The sequence below is a fragment of the Perca flavescens genome, chromosome 18 (genome assembly GCF_004354835.1).
Source record: "Perca flavescens isolate YP-PL-M2 chromosome 18, PFLA_1.0, whole genome shotgun sequence".
Classification (NCBI taxonomy): domain Eukaryota; kingdom Metazoa; phylum Chordata; class Actinopteri; order Perciformes; family Percidae; genus Perca; species Perca flavescens.
In genome coordinates this window covers 13,204,685-13,231,288 of record NC_041348.1, presented here as the reverse complement: position 1 = coordinate 13,231,288, position 26,604 = coordinate 13,204,685, and the positions used below count along the sequence as shown (strand labels likewise).

At 41.2% G+C, this 26,604-nt stretch overlaps 2 protein-coding genes across 5 annotated transcripts in view; both read right to left on the bottom strand.

The window, feature by feature from the left end:
* Window positions 1-9,486: 9,486 nt before the first annotated feature.
* On the bottom strand, window positions 9,487-15,221 carry yy1b (YY1 transcription factor b). 2 transcript variants are annotated; one of them, XM_028605972.1, is made up of 5 exons: window positions 14,453-15,221; window positions 13,036-13,198; window positions 12,378-12,438; window positions 11,721-11,879; window positions 9,487-10,603 (listed from the first exon to the last, which is right to left on the bottom strand). In XM_028605972.1, the coding sequence occupies exons 1-5, from the start codon at window positions 15,036-15,038 to the stop codon at window positions 10,421-10,423; spliced, it is 1,152 nt and encodes a 383-aa protein (XP_028461773.1). In that variant the 5' UTR covers window positions 15,039-15,221; the 3' UTR covers window positions 9,487-10,420. The 2 variants fall into 2 exon arrangements, with proteins under 2 accessions (XP_028461773.1, XP_028461774.1); XM_028605973.1 differs by having other exon boundaries at window positions 13,036-13,186.
* A 1,356-nt stretch (window positions 15,222-16,577) lies between these two features.
* Window positions 16,578-26,604, bottom strand: part of evlb (Enah/Vasp-like b) — a 54,792-nt gene continuing 44,765 nt past the window's right edge. For 2 of the 3 annotated variants that reach the window (XM_028605343.1, XM_028605341.1), the window contains exons 4-13: window positions 24,643-24,709; window positions 21,057-21,124; window positions 20,624-20,871; window positions 20,371-20,471; window positions 20,151-20,190; window positions 19,692-19,743; window positions 19,203-19,260; window positions 19,047-19,107; window positions 18,817-18,874; window positions 16,578-17,715 (exon numbers count right to left, since the gene is read on the bottom strand). In XM_028605343.1, coding sequence (XP_028461144.1) covers window positions 17,678-17,715; window positions 18,817-18,874; window positions 19,047-19,107; window positions 19,203-19,260; window positions 19,692-19,743; window positions 20,151-20,190; window positions 20,371-20,471; window positions 20,624-20,871; window positions 21,057-21,124; window positions 24,643-24,709 — 791 coding nt within the window. In that variant the 3' untranslated portion in view covers window positions 16,578-17,677. The remainder of the gene's footprint in view (window positions 17,716-18,816; window positions 18,875-19,046; window positions 19,108-19,202; window positions 19,261-19,691; window positions 19,744-20,150; window positions 20,191-20,370; window positions 20,472-20,623; window positions 20,872-21,056; window positions 21,125-24,642; window positions 24,710-26,604) is intronic. The other variant, XM_028605342.1, reaches the window with a different exon arrangement.

Sequence of the window (26,604 nt, the reverse complement as noted above, 5' to 3'; positions counted from 1 at the left end):
ATCACACACAACATACACATACATCACTAACAGGATCATAAAAAAGCAACTCCACGTGAATAGCATGGACAATGATATAAAAAATACTAAATAAATAAAAAAAATTATAATACTAAATAAATAAAAAAAGGAGTTGTTTTTTCGATTTCATATGTGACAGCAAAAACAAATGAACGAACGGTACCTGGACCCAGAAACCTGCTAACCTGACTCCGCCAGATGGATTGCTTCGCATTTGCTCGGCATATCCATCTGGCAACTTTCCGTTGGAGAACTTTTGGGAAGGGGCGGAAATACTAGCTGATTGGATGAACCATCTGTTTATCACCTATGTTGGTGATAGACGGGCCAAATCAACCAATCAGATCCACGAAGCGTATGGAAATACAACCACAAACCCGCCCCTGCTGCTGCAGGCAAAGCATAGCTTGTTAGCTCAGCATGCAAGCAACATGTCGGTAAAGGAGATTTGCCGTTTGTGTAACGAGAATTTAGGTTCTTCTTCTATTTCATTTCAGGTTCCCAGACCATATTCCAAAAGAAGGATCCAAGAGAAAAAAAAGCATTAGCGAGCGGCTAACAGAATTAGGGCTACCGCTGTCTGAAAATACTGGTTAGCTGATTGGATAAACCATCTGTCTATCACCACCTAACCCACCTCAAAACCAACGCTGATTGGCCCGGTCGTTTGGCTAACGGCTCCAAATTTTCTCTGCCTCAAGATGCCAGACTGATCTGCGAGTGGAAAACTGGAGATGAGGACGGTCTCACAAGGCTAGAAACCTGCTGCAGGAGAGGTTAAAGACAACCTCCGCAGTGGGAACCCATGCATGACTATTTCTACAGTTACAGTAATGTCTCCATGGCAGCAGGACTGACATGATACACGTTATCTGCTGGAATACGAGCTCTGATTCACTGTGTATTTTGGTGGTCGGATGCTGTCTGATTGATTTTTATATAGGACATGCACGGGTATGCCTCTTTAAGCATGTGTCTCAAAGGGTACAGCACATTGGGTTAAAACACAGCATTGTGCAGGGAAGACCTGCAAATATGATCTGCACATACTGTATGTAAAACATACATTAATTGCTGTCACCCAAACAGACAGGATTCATGTGCTTTTATTCATTATTTCTCGCTCATTATGGGTGATTGAAATACTGAGGAGCTTGGCCTGAACCTTGGTTCAGTCTTTGGCGACAGCCAGAGGTGTATGTTAATAATAGATACATTTCTGGGCAGAGAGAGACAGTGAGACAGAGAGCGAGGGGAGGAGAGGAGGCGAAGCAGAGAGGAGTTAGACGGAAGGTTTTGTGAAACAAATACGGCGAAGAGGGTGGGAGGCAGAGCGGCAGTGGTGAGGACGAAGAAATAGAGAGGGAGCGAGAGGTGCAGAGAAGAAAGCGAGACAGCTCCAGAGATGGAGAAAGAGAGAAGAGAGGGCACAGGAGGGAGCTGCAGAGTAAGAGAGAATGGGGAGTGAAACAGAACGAGGAGTGCAGGAGACGGAGAAGAGAGCATCTTTTGTATGTCAGCCATGCAGCCTCTGGCTCTTCGGTATTCAGTGCACCTTCACAAAGGGGGTGAGAGGGGAGGAGGAGGAGGAGGAGGAGGAGGAGGAGGAGGAGGAGGAGGGGGGGCAGCGGTGGGGTGAGTGTGGGTGATACACCTCGGCTGGAGGTCAGAGTGGAGTGAGCCCTGTGGCCAGAGCAGACCTGCAAGCTCTCCTTCACAACACTGCACGAGCCTGACCCGCTTTCCAAAACCCTATAATGTGTTTTCTGGCCTTTGTCTAGTCTCCCTCCTCCCCTCACCACAATCTGACCCTCCCCCCCTCCTCTTTAGTCTACTGTCTTGCATCATGCTGACTCACTCCTCTGCCATGATCCTGAACAACCCCCCCTCCACCCTTAGGCTACTGGCCCACTGGCCCACTGGAGAGCTGAACCTGCCAATCTCTCGGAGTCTGACCTGCCTTCTACAAACAGACTGGCCGGTCCCTCATCAGGCTGGGCCGATTTGATATGCTGCTCCAATGCCAACAGGGTGTGTCAGAGTGATCGTCAGAAGCATTTTGATTAACTCCCCCGCTTAATAGTAGCCTCAATGTTCCGCTGATTAAATCCGTTTTATGCTGTCATTGCTAATGGGCTTTTCATTCCTTTGTGTGACTTTCACTTGGTTCTGACAGGACGAGTCCCTTTACAGAGCTCTTAAACCACTATGGTCTCCCATGGCACTATTGCCTACTTTTAATGTCAATCATGATGTGGGTAAAAATCACATTGGGGCACTGATGAGTCCAATTTGTGGCCAATTGTCTTATTTAAAGAGATCATTTCGGCCTATTTTAACAAACTGAAGAGCCTATTAAAATCACAGAGAGGGGTTATACGGAGGCTTCAATTGAAGAAGACCCTTCAACAAGTGTGTTAGCAACTTTTGCTCGCAATGTTGAAACTCGGTGTTTCATTATCTCTGCGCAGCAGGCAGTCTTAGTCAGAGACACACACATGAGACATTGTTCCCCTGGCAAGCATTATCCCTGGGAGTACATGTAGAGAGAGCCTGGGGCCAGATAGACCAAAACACCACTGATATCCCTCTCAGGGGAGCACACAGAAGGAGGAGGTGGCACAGTGTAAAATATGCACAGGCAATTCCAAAGAGTATGCATTATTGAGAGGAGTAAATGGGTCCAGGATGAACATCATGCCTCATTAATAGTGAATGTGATTACTGTTTCTGGGAAAACAGCAGTCTGGGCAAGAGGGGAGCTAATTGAAATGGTCAAATCTAAACTAAAGACTTCCTTGTTTACTCAGCACTAACTGTTACTGTCTAGTCAAACTCATGATTGAACCTGATAACTAACGCTGCCAAGTATTATGTTACGATGTTAATTGCTCGCAATGACAACTACTTCACTTGCACCTGACTTTACAGATGCCAGGGGTTCAGAGAACGGATGGAGTCATTCATTTTTTATGACCTGAGCTTTTGAGTCAACTGTGCTTCAATTACCAACAGGATTTTGACAAAGCTAGCCGAGACAGAAAATGAGTGAGCATTTTGGAAATCCCATTAGAAAGTGGAGGAGTGGGCTGAGTGAAGGTCACTCAGCAGAGGTGCTGACTGAGTGACTTCCACTGTTTGACACGCAGACTTACTAAGTGTCATGTCATCCCGCAGCACAGACACCAGATTTGGTTTGACGTGAACCCAGATTATCGGTTTGCCCCCCCTGAGGGGTTCCCATGCTGAACGAACAGATGCTTTCTCCTCTTCCTCTCCTCTCCTGCCACCTCCCCTCCTTCAGGCACATATTCTCAAGGGTGATGGACGACAAAGACGCTGGCTGCAGTTTACACCAGACATACCATGCACCATTAGGAACCATTTTATGCCCATTTGCCTGATAGCTGCTATCGCTTATAAAAGTGATTTGCTCTCTGTCTCTGCGGTGAGCGTCCCCAATGATGGATTTATCATTGATTTGCCGGTGTCAGAGACCACTAAGAGAACAGTGCCGCAAACAAGCACATGTGCCAGGCTGTCAGCTCACAACTATCTATCAGCTACTGGTGAAGGGGGGACAGTTTAAGCCTCTTTAAGGCTCCCATTCACAGTGACTTACTAAAAGTGCTTATGCTAATCTTGTTATCGCTCATTCTAGTAATGGAAGACAGGAGGCTGTTGGGAGGTCGTAGGCCACATTTGTTTGCTCACCCATCTCAGAAGCACCACGTATTACTGCATGCATGCCTGCATTTCACTTGCCCACTGCTGAATAAACACACACACACACACACACACACACACACACACACACACACACACACACACGGCTTCAGGGCTGTCATAACTAGCTCACACCAGGATTATGAATTGACTATGTTTCTTTGTGCTAATCTTATTTATTGCTTACAGTGATCTCATCTAAATGTGCTTGTTAAGTTGAGATATCAAACCATGGTGTCACATTTAATTTGAATTTAATGGTAAATGGGCATATAAAGCGCACACGCTAACACATATGGACAGAAAATAACAGTGCAGAGGCCCCACAGCTATTGTTTGATCAGTTGTCAGCCACTGCAGCCGGGGGGGACACAGCCACTGCGGGTAAAATTGAGAATGTCAGGTAGCTCTTCATAAACAAGGCTGCAAAGGTCTTTTGATCTAACCGTGACCACGTTTGTGGTGTAGAACCTGCAGGCGGATCACATCTCCACGCAGCCTTACAGTCAGTCATTTGAAATGTAGATGCAATGGCTATGCTCTTTTGAAGAGAGTTCACCTTTAGTGACCGGATGGAGCGAAGCGGGACGTGATGAGGATCCTTAAATGAGGCATTAATCAAATAAAGGTCGATTTGTGACTGACGTCTGGAGGCTGATGTGGGAGAGACTGAGGCACACGGGGGGAGAGAGTGGAAGAGACAGACACTGGTGTATGCTACAGAGAGAGAGACAGGGCAGAACAGTTACAGGCAGTGCCGTTTGGACATCTACTACAAAAACACAAAGTAAACTCAGTTATTTAGCACTGAACAGGCAATACCTAAATACAATGTGAGTGATTACAACCTGGCCATTGACACTGGTGGACACAGACAAACCTGGCAACCCAGAGAAGAGAGACCAAAAACAAAAAGTAGAGACTAAGCAGCACGTAATGCTACACTGCAGTCTTTATAAAGACAGAAGGAGCAAACTCAAAAAAAAACTCAGCTTCCAAGAACTCGACAGACTCTCAGACTTCAAAGCACCCTCATTATAATATACCATGTTGTAGGGCTGCAACTATTCATTATTTTCATTAGTGATTAATCGGCTGATAATGGTGGAGGAAGTTCTCAAAGCCTTTACTGAAGTAAAAGTAGAAATACAACAATGTTAAAGTGCTCCATTACAAGTAAAAGTCATGCATTTAAAATGTTGCTAATGTAAAGGTAAACAGCAAAATATACTTATGTACTTGTTCTGCAGAAAAATGGCCCACGTGACTGATTAATTCTTATATATAACATAATCAGATTGTGAATACTAATGCATTAATAAGCAGCATTTTACTTTAGTTAGTAATTAGCTAGTAGTTTAGTCCAGTGGTTTCCAACATAGGAGTCACAGGACACATAGAATAGAATAGAAAAATTTGTACTAATATGTTTAGACTTTTCTGTAATCTTTGCTTGTTTTTGTGAAATACAAGATGAATTTACATCTTTTGGACTCAAACGGTTATTCAATTGAAACAACCTGAGAAACGTGAAAAGGAGCCCCAAATAGACACTAACTGTAACTACTGGTTCAACTTTGACAATATTGTATTTCATAAGTCCATCATATGTATTTTTTTATGTAAACTCTCTGACAGCTGATTTACATCTGTCAGATAAATATAGTGGAGTAACGGTACATTGGAGTCGAAGTATAACGTAGCATAAAATGAATATACTCAAGTAAAATACAAGTACCTCAAAATTGTACTTAGGTACAGTACTTGTAGAGTAAATGCCCTTTTTTATTTACTTTCCATCACTGAAATCAGTTAATCATTTAGTCTATGAGGTGTCAGACAATAGTGAAAATGCCCATCAAAGTTTCTCAGATATTCATATATCATATTTATAATGATATAAAACCTCCCATTTGAGAACCAGCACTTGAAACGGTCAATGACTATATGGTGTTTACAGTGTATATTGTGTATAATGTTGTGATGTGCAAGCCATTTGTTGTCTTTTTTACATTCTGAATGATCATACTTTCAACCTTGTACAACCTACTTTGGCAACAGTGCAGTTAACTACGGCCATGCCAGTGAAGCAAATCTGAGTTTTCACAGAGAGAGGAGGAGAGAGGAAAGATAGAGGAGACAGGTGTACACAGATAGAGAGGCAGAGAAAAGAGAGGAAGCCAGTCTATATATAGGTAGAGATGGAGAGAAACAGAGCTGATAAGGGGACCAGAGGTGAAAAAGAGGGAGATGAATTGCAACCTATACTGTGCTTTGGTGTGACAATTCGGCCAACAAACACAAAAAAAAACTGTCTAGACATTTGAAGCATTTAAAGTCAGCCTTCAGATGTAAAACGAGTGTCGTACACGGGTTAAAAATCTGCTGTAGCGATGCTGACAGGGTGGAGGAGCGAAGTGCTCTACGTCTGCAGCGGCAGTCCTGGTATTCAGGGGCTATCTCAGCCTCTCTCTCACTCTCTCCTCTGTTACCTTGGCAACATATTTTCTGCATGGAAATAGCATCTCTTGCTGTGCCCGCCGCAGAAAAAAAAAAAAAAAAGGGACTTTAAGAGATTTAAACGTGCCTAGAACAGATTTAAGTTACAGAACTAACAGACTGGATGGAATTGAGTTATAGTGTCCTGCATGCCTTAGCATCAAATTGGCTGTGTGATGGAGCAATGGAGGAATTAAGCATAATAGTCATGCTTTTACTAAACGTAACCAAGGATGCAGTCGAAGCTGTATCTACATAGATGTTTATTCGTACAACACTGTATTTGCAGAATAGAGTTGATTCTGTCTTACATAATATGAAGATAGCTTTTACAGTTCCATGTTTACACTGGTGGTTGTTTGCCTTAGGATTTATTTACATCTAGCATGAATATGAAATTCAGTTCTTGACAAGCAGAGAACACGCGAGAGAAAAATCCTTGCAGAAGTTATTAAAAAATGTAAAATGAATAATAAACCACAAAGGGCTGAGGGTTAATCTGTGAGGATTTCCTGATTTAGTCTCCTCTCACAGATGAAGGGGTTTAGTGCAGCTGTAAGAACTGCTGGTATCTCACTGCTGAGCCTGCCAGCTATGCTTCAGTGTGATACACCTTTGTTTGCTTGCTGCCAGTGAAACCGAGAGAGACAAACTAATGAAAGAAAATCCAGGCATTGAGATGGTAGGTGAGATCACACTTGGCTGCGAATAAGCTCCGATTTGACCAAGGCAGAGAGCGTAAGAGACAAAGGGAATAACATCCAGGTAAACATGCAGCACAGATAAAAAAAAAAAATACACAAAAGTGCCTTGACTCCTGGGAGAGAGACGCCATAATGAAATAAGCATCTGAAAGAGAGCAGGTGTTGCAGGCTTGAATGACTTCAGCTGCATAACAAGTAGCACATTTACTCTCCCCTGCCTTTGTCAATCAAAACAACCAATCCTGTGAATAAATGCTCCCTTAGAAGAAAAAAAAAAGACAGACACCCCCAAGTGGAATCATGCCTGAATCACCCTTCTCACACTCACACTCACACACACACACACACACACACACACACACACACACACACACACACACACACACACACACACACACACACACACACACACACACACACGTCAAGTCTCAGGTAGAGGAAAATTGTACCTGGTTCTGAATTTTAAGGAGCAGGTCTGAGCTGTTTGAGTCTAAAAAAAGCCAATGAGAACATCAAAATCAATTTATTTCCCTATCAGAAAAAAAAAACTAAGCAACAACAGCTCCCTTTTCTCTTCCTCTTGGATCATTTATGTGACAGACAGCGAGTATAGTTTTTTACACACACAGAGGCTCAATGACCTGGTCTGGAGTCTGCAGCGGGATGGTCAGGATCAGGCCAAAGAGCTGGATCTTAGCAGGACGCTGAGGTAGACAGTTGTGCTAATCCTGCTGGTTGAGCAGAAAAAGGAATGGATTTATGTGTAATTCACAAAAGTGCAAGTGGAGACCGGAAAAGGGAGGAAGGAAATTCCTTTGAGCTGATGCAGCTTTTAGAAAATCTGTTATCCTGAGTCAAATATGAATATAGAGGGTATTCATATTTTAATATAGTTTTCTCTCAAAAATACACTTTGGGAAGCCTGTGGTGTGTTTACTAACTGTATGAATTGAGACTCTAAAGGGTGAAGTGTGACAAAACAACACTTTTCAAAGATGTCCCCTTGGACTCCTGAAAACTGTAATGGGCATTTTAACAATTTGACTTTTCATAGACCAAACAATGAATTAATTACTTGAGAAAATCACTAATAGATTAATCATAATGAAAATAATTGGTAGTTGCGGCCCTAGAATGTTGTGATATTGCATTTTTTAGCACATTTAGTACAATGCTGTTGATCATTTCCCACAGCATACAATTGTTTCAAGATTTTTTATGTTAATGTTTATATTTTCCAATATCCTTTGTGTGGTCATTGATGTATTATTGAACAGGCCTATGGGCACAGCTAGGGGCTACAGCCTCTGTGTGATATGATTACTAATACTTCGGGTCCTCTGAAAAACGAAGAAGCATAAAGAACAACAAAGACGCATCGTGACATCCACTGGTAGGATAAGTATCCAGATAAGTAAAGGTAGCAATGCCAAACTATAAAAACACTCCACTACAACTGATGCTGCTGCATTAAATCATGTATTTAAGTAAACGTTTCAGCAAATATTTAAAATAAAAGCACTTATTGTGCAGTAGCTGGCCTGCTGGAGGTGGAGCTATATTCAATATTCTGGGAATATTATTCTATAACAATGGATCTTATTTAATTACTGGATCTTTTTCTTGTTTTAATGTAAAATTATAATCTGCAAACTATTAACAGCTGTCAAATAAATGTAAATGTATTTGCCTTAGAAATATAGTGGAGTAGAGGTAAACACAATGCTCAAGTAAAGTATCTCATAATTGTACTCATGCTTAAGTAAATTTACTTTTCACCACTGATGGCATTTTAATGAACTTTGTATGCATGCAGGCCAAAGGGAAAAATCTATTTCAAATGATACAAACATTAAGAATAAATGGTGTGAAGAGGCTCTGTCAGTAGAGAACTGAACGTTCCCAAAGCAGGTTTGGATCTGCATACGTGACTGCTGTTATGCAATGTTATGAAAGGCTTCCACATATAGGAAAAATCACATTCAAAACACTACAGTCTGCTTTGGAATTAATTTTTTTTTTAGATTTGTTTTCCATTATTGATTAATCTGACAATTGTCTCCATTAATTGGTGTTCTTCATAAAAATAAAGAAAAACACCCATTATAATTTCCAAAATCCCAAAGGGATGTCTTTAAATTTCTCTTCGTATCCAGCCATCAGTCCAAAACCAAAAGATATTCAGTTTACTATCCTACAGAACAAGTAAAAGCAGCATTTGTGAAGCTGGAACTAGAGAATGTTTGCTGATTTTGCTTGATAACTGACTTCTGATTGTCACGTTTGCGGATTACCTTTCTTTGATTGACTAATTGATCAACTTGTTTCAGCTAAATCATGTAAATACAATTGTATTAAAAGGGGTAAAATGTGCCAAAACACTTGTATGATCATTTCAAATGCATTCTAAAGTTTAGTGCAGAATTGATAATAAAGATTATGTTTAGTTACCACTAACATAGACTGTATGTCAGAGGGACTGTGTCAAATAACAAACACTCGTGAGTCCAAAAGATGCACTTAATACAAACTTTAGTATATTTCGACAGGGTTGAATGAGCCATTTTATTGTGGGCAGTTGAGATACATGGGTGTAAATATCAACAAAGGAAGTTAATGGTTGACGTCTGTACATTACATTCTGACAAAGTAAGTGATGGTCTCGCAGTCAATTCAGTGTACGCTCCAGATGCTTCAACTGAGACACGCTGTGACCAAGTTTATATTACTCATTCGTTTGTGTAAAGACAGTTCATAGAAAATATAAAGCAACTCATGACTAAAAGTTTCATTGGTTAACACTTTAAATCACACCTCTATCTATGTCTACGTAATTTCAATACAGCCATACAATACAAGTATACACGGTTATTTTGTGGTTAGAGAAAAATACAACCGAAGAGGGTATGGAAATACAAACATACAGCTGTTTTTAAACTTCTCATACAAGTGAAACGGGTCACACAAGGCCGAGGGGGGGCTATTTGTATCATAGGTACGATCTCATAATGCAGGTGGGGAAAAAAATAATAATCACATTTTACTGAACATAGCCTGAGACAAGTGTACAATATGCACACTCAAGGAAAATGAGAGCTATGTGAGAAAATAAAAATACTAATAGATTGCTGCTTCTCTCCTCACTCTGGTAAAAATAAGTCTCTGATGTTTGTCCATGAGTTCCATCTTCTGGCAGCTCAGTGCCACTGGAGAAACAAAGGGACTGTGTAGGCCGGGGGATTTGGGGACTAGTCACTGTGTTCCTGATCCAATATGACAGCAGAAGGAAGGGGACACAGGAAAACTAGCTGAATTTCAGTGTTTTTAAGTCTTTTAATCTGTCAGATTGTTTTCATATAAATCAATAAGTCTTAAGCGTTTCATTCCGTCCTCAAAAGAGGTTTCGTGTGTGCCGCCAGGATGCTCTTTTTTTTTTTCGTCTGTGTGGCTTGACGCTGGTGGATGGGTTCTCATTGGTTATTTTTGGCTTTGGCGTGTGTGAGAATGTGAGACTTTAGGTTGGTTGACTGCGCAAACTTCTTGTTGCAACCGTCGAAAGGGCAGACGTAGGGTCGGTCTCCAGTGTGGATCCGCACGTGTGTGCGCAGGTTGAAGTCCAGAGAAAACCTTTTCCCGCAGCCTTCAAATGTACACTAAAAAAAACAAAAAACATGAGGAGCAAAGGAGTCAGTTTTGCCACTGATCAGACAGTATATGATATATCTTTCTTTTTTTTTTATTATTATTATTATTATTATTATTATTGACTATTCGTTACACCCCCCCAAACTGCAATTGTCCAATCACAGCTTAGCAACGACGAGCCCGTCAAGCTTTAGATTTCCCCACAGGTTGAAGCGGTGTGCATGAGGGTGGAGTAACAGCGACACTGCATTTTAAGAGCAAAGTATTTTTTATTAACCTTCATAAATTCCAAAGACACATGCGCAAAAGTGTAAGGAACGGACCGGGATTTACATGTTCTATTCAAAAATAGGAGCCTGATTCACAATTAGCACATCCACCGTGTAGTATCTCCCCACTGTGTGAAAGTTGGTCTTTGATGCTATCAGAGTTTAGCCAGCTCTGTCCTGCTCTTTACTGGATTTGAGTAAAGTTTCCACTTCAGCAACAAATGTTACCTAAAATAATGTTAAGTTTGCCAAACCCACGTTTGCACACACTGATTGGTAATACAAACAATAAAACTAAGCAGCCAAACGGGGTAATGTTAGGACAAAAGAATGTGAGTGACCTTACATTTTTCCTTATCATACTACTATTAACATCTAGCTCTACAAGCAAACAATACTGTTTTCTCTTTCCGTCCGTGTGAGGGATGCAGACTTTTCGCCAGCTTTAGTTTCAATCTTTGAGGACCATATGGTGTATGCAGCCATCCAATACATAATGCATATTATTTTCCATTTTAAGTTACGAGTGAGATGGAAAAATAAACATGTTTTCAACCAACCCATGAAGCTAACGTTAGCTTCATTAGACAGCTAGCTAGCTACAGCGGTTACTGTAAGCTCTGCTAGCCACAGTTGTCATTCCAGGCGGCAAAATTGACGGTTTTCGGCTAACAAGGAAATGCCTCGTTTATCCTACCTCTGTGTGAAATGAAGAAACCATGATTCAAAAATGACTAAAAATACAGATGGTTAATCGGCCGATATTGTAAACTGCACATGCGCAAGAACAGAAAGCCTGACAGGTGCAGCAAATGACTAAATGAAAAAGACGAAGTGTGAAGTTTCTGATGCCAACCTGGAAGGGTTTCTCCCCCGTGTGAACAAGTTGGTGACGTTTGAGTTTGGAGCTCTCGACAAATGCCTTGCCGCACTCGGCGCAGACGTGCACGCGGGGTCCGTGGGTGTGGAGGTGCTTCCTCATGGCCGAGTTATCCCTGAACATCTTTGTGCAGCCCTGGGGGCAAAAAACAGTGCAGCGCAGAGTTGACAAACAGCACAGACAAGCAAATAGTGTGGCAGACTTGTAAACTCAGAAGTGGTGCACCAAAATAGTTTTTCGTTTTCTTGTATGTAAATGTCAAGTGTCCCCAGCATTTTGTTTAGTTTCCTTTAATCAAAATTAAAGCCTGCAAAGTGGAGCTGTATCTACTCTTCCCTGAAAACTGAATGTATTGTTAACAGCTTCACACTCCAATGGCAGAGTGCTCATACAGCAAATAACCTTACATTAGCTAAACACGTAGAGTTCAGATAAGGCTTGATTGTTCTTGTAAGTACATGAAAATCAATACACTTGAGTGCTTTCTTCACTTTTTAATAACCTTTACAGAAATTTTCAATTACCCAGAAAGCAACAACCGTAAGACTATCAAACCGAAACTATTAAACAGGAACAACAAACTCTATCATAGCAAAGTAGTGGCATGGTTCATGTGGGGACAACGTCACTCACTTTATGAGGGCAAGCTATCGTCCGGGGAGCATCGTCCTCTTTGACTTTCCTGGGCTTCATCCTGATTTAGAAAAAAAAAAAGGCATGGTTTAGGGTTTAAACAAACAAAAACAGACATGTTGCAAAGCAAAAGCACCCATGTCAACGTCTAGTCTAGTTGTAATGTTGATTTGATTTAGTTAATCAATAACCAGCGTCAATAAGAGGTCGTCTGTTACAGTGTAAACATCTTCACTTGACATTTCCCCTCTGGATGGAACAGGTTTACAAAAAAGCACTCAGCAAAAGGATTCGGTGAAGTTATTATGGTGAATAATTACATAATATTCACTGATCTCACCATGAAATAAGCCGGTTTTAGCTGACATTTTATAGGCTATATAAGCTAAATTCCAATAATTATAAAAGTATATCAAAATCTGTAAACAAAACATTTAATATGCATTATTTTTGCCTGACTCAAGTGAAACAGAATATCTTATGATTGTGTAGACGGAGAGAGCAGTGTTTATCTCATCTTATATTTATTTATATCGCTACCCAGGCGCCCATGTTTTCTGCATATTTATCAGAGTTGTACACAGTTTGTATTTTCTCAGGAAACAGGTGTACATTTGGGAACAAACGATGCAGAGACAACACACAAACACACACTCACCTGGCAAACTCGGCCAGCTGTTTGGGGTCTGAGAGGTCGATGCCCGGGATACCACCAGGGGGCAGCTTCTTCCCTGTCATGTACTCTGAGTAGTCTGGAGGAGAGTTCTCCCCGACGATCTGCTCCTCCACCACTGACTCATGGTCAATGTCTTTATTGTCATCTAGGAACACATTACAGAGACTGAACCGATAACACATTGGTGTTCCCTAGCAACAAGCCTGAGGGAGGGCAAAAACATCTGCAGCTGCCTTGGCCCTTAAGGTTATATCAGGAGTCACATTATTGTTGCATAATTACTTTGGCATTACATTAATAAAATAATGACCTATTTCCACATATTATTAACGTACTCCCTACTACTCGTAATGTTGCACGTTATTAAAATGTAAATACCAAACAATAAACATTTAGCCTACCTAATTCGATGCTAATGATATAAGTGAGATAAGACAACTAAACATGACAAACGTGCAGAGTAAAAAAAAGAAGAAAAAAAAAAGTTCTACAACTAATACAAGAAAAATATTTAAGAAATAAAAATGTCAACTTCATTTTTACAATTTAAAGTACGGGGGAAAAAAATGAAGACGTGCATGTGTAAAAACAAGAAGCTACTGAATCCTATTTTAAACCAACCAGCAGAGTGCACTAGCTCCAGATAGCTGCTGTGGCCTCTCAAAAACAAAATGAACAGGTCGATTATCAGGAAGGAATACATCAACCACTCACTTCGCTTTGAAATAAAATTGGCAATCTCAGAAATAGCTCTTGGTTGCCTTATAGGAGCCCTCTCTTAGTTATGATGGATTAACACCTGGTCAACATTACATTGCACGCAGTACCATCACTCTGCACAGAGGCAGTAGTTGCCCGATGCAGACGCAAAGCTGTCTAGTGAGCCAACGTTACTACCAACAGCAACAACCAAAGCTAACTGCTAAACTATATACTAATAGTACCTGCCTTACAATTTCACGCATATTAAACTTTCACAGACTTTACATAATCCTCCGGCGATACACCCGCTGCAGTTGAGCAGCATGTGCGCCACAGTTTTGCGGCCTGCACATATCCAAAACCCAGCTGTCTCTATCTTCCCCCTAGCACCGCCGCCATCTCTGCCTGGCCGCGACTATCGCCATTTTTTCGAGGCCGCCGCCATACTTACTAGTCTCGGGGAATATGGCGGCGCCCAGCAACACCTAAACATGGCCTCCCTTCAAAACAAAAACATTTCGATATGATACAGTAGGGTTTTGCATCGAAAACTTGCATTATTTGTCGTTTTTCACGGCGGAGCGACGTACCACTCCAGGAACTAGTCTGGTGCAGCAGGACAACGCCCTGGCAATGAGGCCTCATGCAGCAGCTAACAACGGAGCGGACAGACACAGCTGGGCTAAAGTTTACTTACCCGATGCCCACATTGTAACAGAAAATTCCCCCTCCAGTGTCTTTATTTGCACCTGCTTCTGTTCCCATTTTCTTCCGCCAGCCTCCGCACCGCTTAAATAGCTCTTTTTGCCCGCTTTCTTGCCACCAGTGCCGCCTCCCCGTTTCATCCGACCCACTGAGCTTTTCCCAGCCACAGTCACCAAAGTCTGTTCGATGTACTCGTCCTCCACCCCCGGAGTCGGTACCGGGATGAGGATCTGGTCCTCGAACCCGCTCCCGCCGTCTGTGGCCAGGTCCGAGTCATCTCCACCGACCACCTCCTCCCGGGTCTGTACCAGGATCACCTCCTGGTGGTGGTGGTGGTGGTGATGGTGGTGGTGGTGGATCGAGTTGGGGTCGTCCGAGACCAGCGGCTGGAGCGCGATCATGGGCTGCCCATCGTCGTCGTCGTCTTCGTCGTCTTCATCGTCGTCATCCCCGCCGACCACCGTGGTCTCGATAGTCTCCACTGGTATCGTTTCCACCTCTATCTCGTGGAGCTCCACGATTTCGGCCGGCATCTCCGAGCCGTCTGCCTCAATGTACAGCGTATCTCCGGATGCCATGTTGAAGTCCGCCAGCTTGCTTGTCTCATTCACGCCGTGTTGTGCTCCTTTTTTTGACCTCACAAACACACTCACACACCCCCCAGCTTTGCTCCTGCCTCTGTCTGTTCTCCCTCTTCTTCGATAACAACTCTCTGCACTCTCCCAAGGCAGTTCTCGTTGCCACTATGCTCTCCAATACCGAAATATCGCGAGAGTTTGGTGAAACCAGCGATAACGTGATAACTGTGCTGCTAGTGGTTTGCCAAACTTTGTTGAGGTTTTCAAAAGCCCTCATCTGAACACATATTTTGGATACATATGATTTAACAAGTAAATTACATAATAAGGTCAATGGAATGAACATAAGTTCTAATTGTTTTACCGGTATTTTAAGAATTAAAGCTGTAACTATTATTTAACTTCACTTGTTGTAGAATTAATCAAATCATAATTGTGTCTAATATGCCCAAAATAGCAAATGTCCACCACAAGTAACCAGATCCCAAAATTATGTGATATGTTGCTTTTTCAACTTGAATGGGATGAAATGGGAAAGCAAGCTCTATACGCCTATCAAGCCAACATTGGTAATTTTTAACTCCACTTTTATGATTATGATATTAGTTGTATTGGTTATACTTTTTTGGTTGTACTTTTTTGATAGTCCAGCCCTGGGCATCCTGCTCTGCCTTTAAGAAAATGAAAGCTCAGATGGGCCGATCTGGAATCTTGCTCCTTATGATGTCATAAGGAGCAAGGTTACCTCCCCTTTCTCTGCTTTGCCCGCCCAGAGAATTTGGCCCACCCATGAGAGAGAGACATCATGGCTTTCAAACAAGCAAAGTGGCAGTTGGTCAAGGCCACACCCCCACCCTCCACCTTGCCCCCCCCTCTCTCCTCCTCAATAACAGACACAGAAATGGCACATACTAAGGAAAGCTCATTGTGGGAATGGCTCTAGTGGCTGTAATTCTGCACCAAGGCTGAATTTCGGGAAAGAGACTTCAGATACAGTATTAGGGGACCACTGAGGCCTATATAAAAGCATCCAAAGAGCACCATGTCATGGGACCTTTAAAACAAAGAAAAGAGTTCATTAGGATTTTCATCTTTTATTATCAGTTCTGTGACCTGTAACCTCAACTATTCACATGTAAAGCTGTGAAAACGATTACCTATTGAGAACTCAACCTTCATGTCTCAACCAGTTGTATCCAGTGCATGGAAGCAACACAGTATTTAGGTGGCTAATATGCTATAGCTCTAAAAGTATGTTGTTTTCGTTAAATTATACCTTACAACAAGTGGCTGCAGCAAATAGGGCCTAAAAGGAACACACCACGCTCCTATGGTTAAATCTATAAATTGGTGTTAATTATTAATTCCATTTTATAACAAACACGTTCATGAATACAAGGTAAATAAACAAATGATTACATAAAAGAAGTTTATCTTAGAATATATTTAGCAAATGTATTTCCAACACAATAGGGTTGCACAGAACAGCTCAGATTTTTCACACTTCTCTGTGCTGCACCAGCTGTAATTTATGGCACATGTTTTTGTGTTAAAAATGATTTGAGACAAAATCACAAGACAGGCATCAAAATAGCACCCAAACAAACACAAAAGGAAAGAGACAGCCTCATTTATCCAAATCATTGTTCACAGTTTTATTTTAATTCATTTTAAACTTAGTGCAGCTCTTTTTTTGTTTTCAAACCAGGAAGCACTTTGTCATAAAAGGAGAGAATAAAATGAACAATACTTCACCATATCCTTGCAGCCAATAAACATTTTATTAACAACATGATCACAAATACTCTGGTGTATTATTTTTTTTCTTTTTTGTTTACAAGATTGCAATATCCAAAGAAGTTTATTCCACCCTCGTTTTCAGATCAGCGCCTGTTTTTTTTTCTGCCGTGGTTCCACACACAGCTGTGTTGGAGAAAAGGATAAAAAACCTTTAAAAAAAATGTTCCAGGTTAGATGATGAGCATTTAGTTTGGATGTGCTTGCAACTGTATGTAAAACAAAAAAAATGAAAACAAACAATATAAAATACAAAAGGCTGACATAAACTGATGTGCAATTATAATTACCAACATTATAATTACTATCATATTCTCATGATCATTTTCCTCATTATTACCATTGTACTCACTACACTACTACAACTTATATCAACATTACATTGACAATCGTAAAAATGATAGTAACAATAATGAAAATGATAGTAATAATAGCCTTATAATAATAATAAAAAAGTTTAAAACAAACTTTTGAAAAAAGCAAAACAAACAAAGTCATTGGAATTTTATCCATTCTCCTTTAGGCGGAGGACAGAGGGGCGAACTGGGCAAACAAACAGACAGAAAATGTGAGGAAATAAGAGGAATCAGTGCGAGAGTGTGCCCCATTCACGTCCAGACAAACAAACCAAATGTTACACAGACATGTGTGAGGTGTTACAGCAACGTTGCAGCGATGCTTCAACACGACAGCTGAACAGGATGAGTAGATGTCACAGTTTGGGCCTTCATTCCTGACTTCTCTTACTCCTCCTCTTCCTCCCTCCTGCTCAGGGCCACAGCAGCTGCTGCATGGGCAATGGTTCAAAAAGGTGGTTCATGTCGGGGAGTTGCTCTGAAAGATTATGTCGTGCTAATTCGACTGAGTTCATGTCTAATGGCTGTAGGCAAAGGAGAGAAAACATAGGAACAACGTTAGGGTGATAATACCCTGTTAACAACCCTCACAGCACTATACTCTGTCTCTATTGTCCTTAGTGGGCACCTGAAGTGACATGGTAAAGGGGCACTCCCCTGATTTTACATATACTGTATGAGGTTCAGTTTAGTTATCATGAGCAGAACTACACGTCCTGTTAAAACAGTTATATAATGTCTTCTGTAGTTTTGGAGAGACATTTCCAAAGTTTAAAAACAATACTCTGATTATGTCATCACGGTTATCTGGAACTGGGCTCGAGGCTTAAAAATGTTATAGAAAGCCTGCATTATAAACTTGTTGTATGGAAGGCAGGGAGAGTTTAGGGTTCATCTGTTGCGGCCCCTTTAAAGAAAACATGAAGAACATGGGGCAACTTCAGGAATAGATGTGTCATGAATAAACCAATAAACCAAGAAAAAAAGAGAAAATAATGCATTAATATAGTTTTAAATGTAATGCAATTGACCCTTTCAATGATATAGACTGTAATGTAATAAACATTCCTATAAAATGAGTTGTTTGCATATTTTGTTTGCATATTTTGCAAAGTATTCACATTTTTCTTATCTATGTGAGTTATTATATTATGTGTCACATTATTACATTATTTTTAAAAATATGGTATTTCTTTTCAATTTCAATATCTATATGTTTACTATATATGTGTTACACTATGTAATATTTATCGATTTTAAGGATTTCTTTGTAATGTATTATCATTCAAGTTCTATAATGTAATATTTATTCAGTTATCAGAAGACATTATTAAATATTTAAGTAATAATAATATTGTAATAACCCAAGGTATTCTCATTGTATTGTTGCTGGTGTATGTGTTTTAAGCTTTGATGTATAGAGTTCCAATGTTCAGGTTTCTGGGACTTTAGTGCAACCTAGTGGTCAAAACTCTACATAACTACCCAACTCCCACCATCTCACTGGTTAGATTTCCAATTAAATATTCATTAACATAAATAAGGAGAGCGTTAGGAGAGAGACAGTGTTCCTAAATGTTGATTGATGGCCCTTCTTTAGTTTTCCAAATCAAAAATGAACATACCATCGATGATTTCCTCCTTCACTTTGTGCAATTCACGAAACACTTCTTCCAAGATTTCCTAAGCAAGCGCAAACAAATAGATAAGTGTTTATAATCCATCACACATGTATTTACTATAGAAACATTTGTACACAGGAAGCAGATGTTTACAGCTAAAGGCTAAACCAAATGAACAATTAAGTGGTCTGACGTGGAGTATGTTTGCATTCATTACAGTGTGTTTTCTTTACCTGCTTCATTCTGTCAAGGTCTAACGAGTCTGTGTCACTGCCACCCCCACCGGGCCGTACCCTGCATGATAAACAAAAGTCATTCTCTGTCAGATTCACTGCTGTTGTTCTGCCTCACAGACATAACCAATGAGCTGTGATGCTTCCAGCTCTCACCTTGAAACCATTGACCTGTCTGCAGAGTTAGCTCGGTCCCAAGGCTTCTTTGCACCATCTAGACATCAGGAACAGAGTCAGACAAAAAAAAAAAATTACTGACATTTCCACATAGTAGATATGATGTATTCTCTGTATGTTTTCTATTGCCTTGAGTCTTCTAGTCTGTCAGGCTTTTACAGAAATACTTGCATATCATCTTTAAGGAAACTTTAATTATATCAAAAGGCATCATAACTTATACCCTTTAATGACAAGCACCCAGCACACACTGCAGGCAGACATACAGTACATAGATAGATACATATTAGTCCCAGCCTGCTGTAAAACAGGAAGTAAGTTCTTCCACTGTCAATCAGATGTGTTTCTCTGTGTGTGCTGTATGTTTATTTTTCAACATGACCCGCTGAGACGATAAGAGATGCCCAAACCATAGAAAATACAAAAAATGTTTGTGTAACATTCTTTACTGTGCTCAGTTTTCCCCACCTGTGGCATTCTGTCCACTCCGAGTGCTGGGTGACGGAGAATTTGGGTCATCCTGAAGAGAGACACAAGGATTAATGAGCATCGCTACCCCCTCTATCATCATCATCATCATCATCATCATCATCATCATCATCATCATCATCATCATCATCATCATCATCATCATCATACTCCTCATGGACACTGTCATTTATTAATACACATTGACAGTACAGGTTTCTTTTATCTGATTTTCTTTGTTTGTGATTTGTTCCTCATTGCAGCAATCAATGTTTTCATCTCAATGCGATTGAAAATTACCATACATCAACGTTACAACGATCATCATCATGCTCATCTAATCACCAACATGAGCACGATCCCTGCCTCAATCAACATCCTTATTATTTTTGTAAATCACAGGGTGAACACCAGCTTCATGAAAACAAACATCAACATCACTGTTTTCCATTCACTCACATTTTGGCTGTCCTCGGGCCTCTCTGAGGCTAATTTCCTTCTGGGGGAAAGAAGAAACCTCAAGTGAGAACAGGGCATTTCATCCAACGTCAATAGTTGTAATGAGTGTAATAATAATAATAATAAACCGTGCATTGATTAAAGACTTTAGTGACCAATGACTTCTAACGTGGCCGCAGGATGTTGATGCAAAATGGTTTTCTCAACTCATTGCTCTGACCTTCGCGCCAACAGAGCGTTCATCTCCTCCATCAGTCCTCCGCTTCCTCCACTTGTTCGGTTGGCTTCGTTTTTGCCGCTTGGAGAGCTGTCGTCTTGGGGCTGGGGAGAGGAGAGGCCAAAGTGGCTTGTTATTCTCCGGCCGGTAAACTTTTGAAGTACGTCAGTCAGGTTTGGTGGATTTTACCCTGTCTGCCTGACTTAAAGAAGTTTGATCAAGACATAAAAGTCACAAAGATAAACTGGTGTCTCACTCTTTGAACGCGGCGAAGTTTGGCTCCAGCGATCATAGCGGCGAGACCCGTATGGGCGGGGGGTTCATCCCCGTGACTCCCTCCACCCATGGGAAGTGGTGGTGGGAGCGGAGGTGGGGGTGCCCCTGCTGAAGGTGGTGGAGGTCCCGGTGGTGGTGGAGGGGGAGGAGGGCCACCCATGTTCATTGGGGGAGGTATTACTGGGGGGGCCACAGAGAGCACAGCAGGGTGGCCTTGGAAAGGAGAACCTGGAGGGAAAGTGTGACATGTGAAGATGGAGAAGACTCCATCTGCCCATATGTACCTGCACTGATAACTGTGTGAGTATTTGAGTTCAAATGCACTTTATCATGAAAAGATATTTTATTGTTCACGATACAAAGATTTTTTACTATGTACACTTCAGATGACACGTGCTCTTTAATGCGAGTACCTGAGTTGGACGTCCGTCGCTCCCGCTCCAATTGTGCCTGCATCTGCTGCTGCTGCTCCATCATCTGCCTAAAGGGACATGTAGGAAACACGGCCTGTAACTTAATATCACAAATGTCACGTCTTATCCATAATTCTGCCATTTTACAATCCTACAGGAACAGTGCAGCTAAGCATCTCACAGCAGCAGCAGCCGGAGAAAAGTCCTTCTGCTTTAAAGCTGCGATAGGAAACTTCAAACAAGCTCCCGAGGAGGTCTGAGTACGAGGTCTGAGTTCTTTTGGGTTGTTCACATATGCACGAAGAATGCTGACTAATCACAATGAGTTCATTATCTTGCTCATTAGTGGCTAAATGCTGATATATATTCACCAGCTAGACCCTAACTTTGTCTGTCTGTTCTTTGGTGCTGGGCAGGTAGCGTTCAGTGGGTTTATCTGAGCTTTTTTTTTGCTGAAACAGCTGTTGGAAACGAGGTTGAGGAAAGTGGTTACACCAAAGAAAAACATTAAAGTTGCAGGTTGTAAAACCAAAAACAATGACAGATGCTAAAACGCTACGTAGAAATGAGGGGAACTGCAGAGTCAGGTGCTAATTTTCTATGGGACTTAACACTACGCACATTACACATACATTTATTCCATTCTTAATAAGAAATAGTGATTAGTGCAGCTTTAAAATCTTAAAATCATGATGCAAAAAATACTTTACCCAACGTGATAAGAGATGCATTATTTTTCAAATGCCACCATAAAACAAAGTTGAATAAAATAATAAAAAAAAATAACTAACTACAAAGTGAGTACACTCCTTTCAAGCTTAGGTCCTCAGTGCCCAGAAATGATGACATATGGAAAAATCTGTAATCCATTCAAACTTCTTTGTCTTGGAGTTGCCACTAAAGTTGCTGCTTTTTAGTGAAACACTTTAGTGTTTTCATAGTCTGGCATTGCCAGACATATCTCCAGAGCGCTGTGTCAGCACTGGATTATGGTCTGGCTACACCGCTTATCTATTCTGGGATAGGGGGAAATCAATCAAAAAACAATCACAACCATCCCAGGCGGCGCTACGCCCCGGTCGGGTGCCCTTGCAAAATAAATAGCGGAGATAGTGGAAGGGGAGGGACAACCGACAGGATGTCAGGCTTTATCCCAACACTGTACTTCTGGTAAGCCAAATTAGTGTTTCTATGACTCCACTATTTTGTGAAAAATTGCATTTTGTATATTTATATGGCGGCAGATGGGAGGACTTTCTCTGTTGCTGTCGTCACACTGAAAGCAGCTTTGATTTGTGTAGCATGTAGACTTTAACATGACTTGTCATCTACTTGTCTACACAGTTCAAGTAACCTTTTTGCGTTGCTGCACAGTTTCCCCATGGAGCATGAAATACACTTCCTTCCACATCTCCACTCTCCACCTTTTAACCACCACCACCCTTCCCAACTCCCATTAAACCCTCCCCATCTTTCCTCACATCTCTGTCTCTGATGTGAGAAGCATATGTATGTCACGACTCAGGAGAGAGAGAGAGAGAGAGAGAGAGAGAGAGAGAGAGAGAGAGAGAGAGAAAGGAGACAGCTCATGGAGAGGAAGTGAAATTTTCCAGCTGTGTCTTGGAGAGGAGAAGTGCTGAGCCAGCAACCTTCTCGACGTGACAGTAGCGCACGCAACGGGAGCAGAGCTGCTGAGCAATACTGCCCCGCTACCACTGGAGAGAGAGCTCAGTTAAATTAATTTGCATCCCCTGACACACACACACACACAAACTCTGAAACCCACACGCATAAGCACACAATCTGCCCTCACAATCAGAGACGTAATCCTTTGTGCCAAAGGTTCAGTTAAGCAGACATGGGATCAGAGAGAGCCGTAACTCCCATCATATTTGTTCTCTTAAGCCCTGGCATTTGGAATTTGGATGAACCAATAGGCAGAGCCAAAATAGGTTTAAAAACAGCAACAAAGACCTAGTTGTGCCTGAGTCTGTTTCTGAGGGGGAGAGAGGAATCATAGCCACTGTGGAAGAAATTCAGGCCGCTTAGTAAACCATGGAAACTGCCTCAAGCATCATTTCCAATACTACTCATCCATTATTCTGGATTATTCAGTCTGCCACTGTGATTCAGAAAAAAGAACATCTTGTGTTATAGCGTTTTGAAAGATCGCTGTCTTTATCTGACTGTTAGCCATAGAAGTTGCTGCGAGGCAGACAGCGGGCTGAAAGAGAATAGGAATAATAGTCATTAAGGGCAGCTGTCTGCGTATCTCAGTTGCTAGAGTTCATATATTCATTCTGCGTGACAGGTTGTTAGACACATGGGGCTGCACTCACTACCAAAATCCCAACCACTATACTCGTTTGGACTGAGTTCACTGAAAGTTCATCCACTGGTTTGGAGATAATTCTGTTAAATGTTCTGAACAAGCGATCCTACGTGCACCGATATACAACAAGTCCCAACAGTAAACATTTTGGAAGCAGGCAGTGAATGTCACATCGCTGGTGGGAAGCTCTAAACATAGCTGAGAATCTTTTATCTTTTTCAAAAATCCAGTCTTTTGGAGTGCCACTGGGCTCCTGCATGTGCTCCTCTCAGCCAACTTCTTGTTGTGAGCGATGAACACAGTTTTGGTTATTTCACATGAGAGATTTTCTGTATTTGTGTTTTTGTCTGTGCTCTTCTCGAAGGTTTGAAATGGACGTGGCTTTGTTGAAAAAAAGTGATGTCACATAGTTCCGTCCAATCAGAGTTTAGCATCATTTTAATCAAAAACGGATTGTGGGGTTGTTTGCTATGTGGCCCGGCTACTGTTGATCAAATCTGATCAAATCAAACCCACACCGTCCTGAAGCACATTAGCTTAATAAATAATCACTATGAACATTTTACAAACTTTGATGTTGAACATCATGATGCTAAGTTAGCCAATATTTAAAGGTGCTATAATCAATATTTTTTTTATGGTAACAATGGATCAAACAACTATGCTAAAAGGGCCGCTAGTAGTGACATAATAATCGCCGGACTGCTCTATGGAGCATTTTAGCTTCTTTCAGCTCATTGTTTTAGTCTTACAGCTCACAACTTTACTGTTTTGGTTCACTCTTACCACTCTCAATGTGTCATTTTCAGCGGCAGAAAGCTGATAAGAGAAAAAAAGCTCCAAAAGCACACTATACCCTACCTGCCCAGCAACAAACAGCAGACAAGCCAAGTTAGCGAGTAGCTGGTGGACATAGTGAGCATTTAGCTGCTAAAGAGCCAGATACTTCCTTCAGAAGTTGATGGAGACCAAAAACAAAGCTAAAAGGAGAGTGACTATTGGACTTGCACCAGGTAAATACAAACACAACTTCAAATAAATGCTAATGTTGCTCCGTATCTTCTGGATGTGTAAATTATTAGCGACTTTTTGCTAATAAGTTCACCATATCAGTGTTGTGTTTACATCTTGTTGTGCCCAAAAATCAGTTAATCCAAGTTAATGTTACAGAGAGGTACTTCAGATTTAAAGCCAAGTTTAAATATTTTTAAATATTGTTAAACCATTTCACAGTTTTCAATTCCAAAACGTTACCTCGCTCTCTGAACTTCCATCTCATCTGAAGTTGGCCCATTCTGGACTTGGCGCTGGACAGCTGGACCTAAAGATGCAAATGAGAGCAGGGAGAAAGAAAAAGAAGCTCAGATAAAGGGAAGTTGACCTTTATAATCCGTTACGAGCAGTGTAATGTTAATTGAAATTAGTGCCAGACAAGACAATTAACCACCAAATGACAGGGAATGAAACAGCAGTCAATCATGATGTCCTCTTTCTTCTGTAATGACTGAGTAATGTGCAATGAAAAGCATATTAATCCCTAACTCTAGGTAAATGAACATTAAGTGATTCATCCACTTTAATTGTGCAGTTGGAGATAAGCAGAACATAATACAAAGTGTGTGTGTGTGTGTGTGTGTGTGTGTGTGTGTGTGTGTGTGTGTGTGTGTGTGTGTGTGTGTGTGTGTGTGCACATATGAGAGAGCTGCTTGGCCCTGCTGTCACACTGCTCATGTGCTCTTTACTCTTGTTACCCACTATGTGCTATTAGGGATACATGATGCTCCATTTAATTCTCAATACTGTCTGGGAACAATATAGCCTACCCATCTCTCTCTCACACACACAAGCACACACAGAAGTCAAGCAGGGACCCATGAGTATTATTCTGTGATGAAATGCAACTTGCCAGTGGGGTTAAGCATTATGAAAAGTAAAACCAGAGCAATGTCTGGAGTGTGTTTGAGCTGCTCTCTCATGCAGTCGGCCCTAAATTAAGAACAGAGGAAATTCTGTCGCCTGCCGAGTCATTGACAAAACACACTGCGGTTTCCGTAACATCTGCTCTTGGGGTCAAAGTTTACAGATGAGAGATTTTGAGCATTTTTTCACCATACCCTTTAGATTTAAAAAAATTAACCTATAAAAGCTCAAAAATGGTTCATCCCTGTTTCTTTCATCAAAATCAGCTTGGACAGTTTTGTGTTACAAGACGTGAAGTCAGTTTATGACCGGAAAAGGCTCAATATCAAACATTTGTGACTCTCTCTAGTATCTCCCTCTCTTGCTTATGATGTGAGCTACAAGGCACTTGGATGTAATCCGTTTAACACCGTAAGTGAGATCTGCAGATGGAGAGCCAGATAGAGAATGTAATTAATTGAAGACATGATAAGACGAGGACAAAAGGACGTCAACTCGAGGATTACAATCAAATCAGAGTGAATCATCAGTTTTCAATGAAATCTTTCTCATCACTGAACTCCCCTGGCACAATATTAATCTTCATTGTTCCTCCTGAGAATAACTTTAGCACCGGCCTCTTTTTAAAATTGAGAAATGGGATGAAGTCTTTTTTTAAGTTATGGGAGGAGAGGACAAACGTTGCGGTGTAAGGACTTTTATTTTGTTGATTTATGATTGCTTTGCTATTGAACGCTAATGGAAAGTTGTCGATGTGTATACAAAAAAAAACATAAACAATAGTGCCCCCCATTTGGGTTGCTTCCAAAGACCCTGACCCCGTCTGTCTAATTAACAGTGTCCCTTACATAACAGTTTCACAGTCAGGCCCTTTTCAGGGTCAATACTCACTGACGATCTTCTCCACTGCTCACGTGTTCTAATGGAAGTGACTCTTGGCGAGCCGATAGTGCTGATGGCCGCCATTGATCAAGTAACAGAAACCCCAAAACAACACAGGACGACAAAAGACCTGACTCACTCCTACTATCAGGTACCTCATCCCATACACACACACACACACACACACACACACACACACACACACACACACACACACACACACACACACACACACACACACACTAACAAATTACAACTTTGTTTCACTCAGGGCTACAAATACTGTAATGCTTTTCTGATTAATGTATATATTAATTCATGTTTTTTATTTTTTTTAAATCAGGACTGAATCAGCATAACATTTTCTAAACTTTATAAGAGCTGTCAGCATTAATGGAAGTTTTAACCATGTAT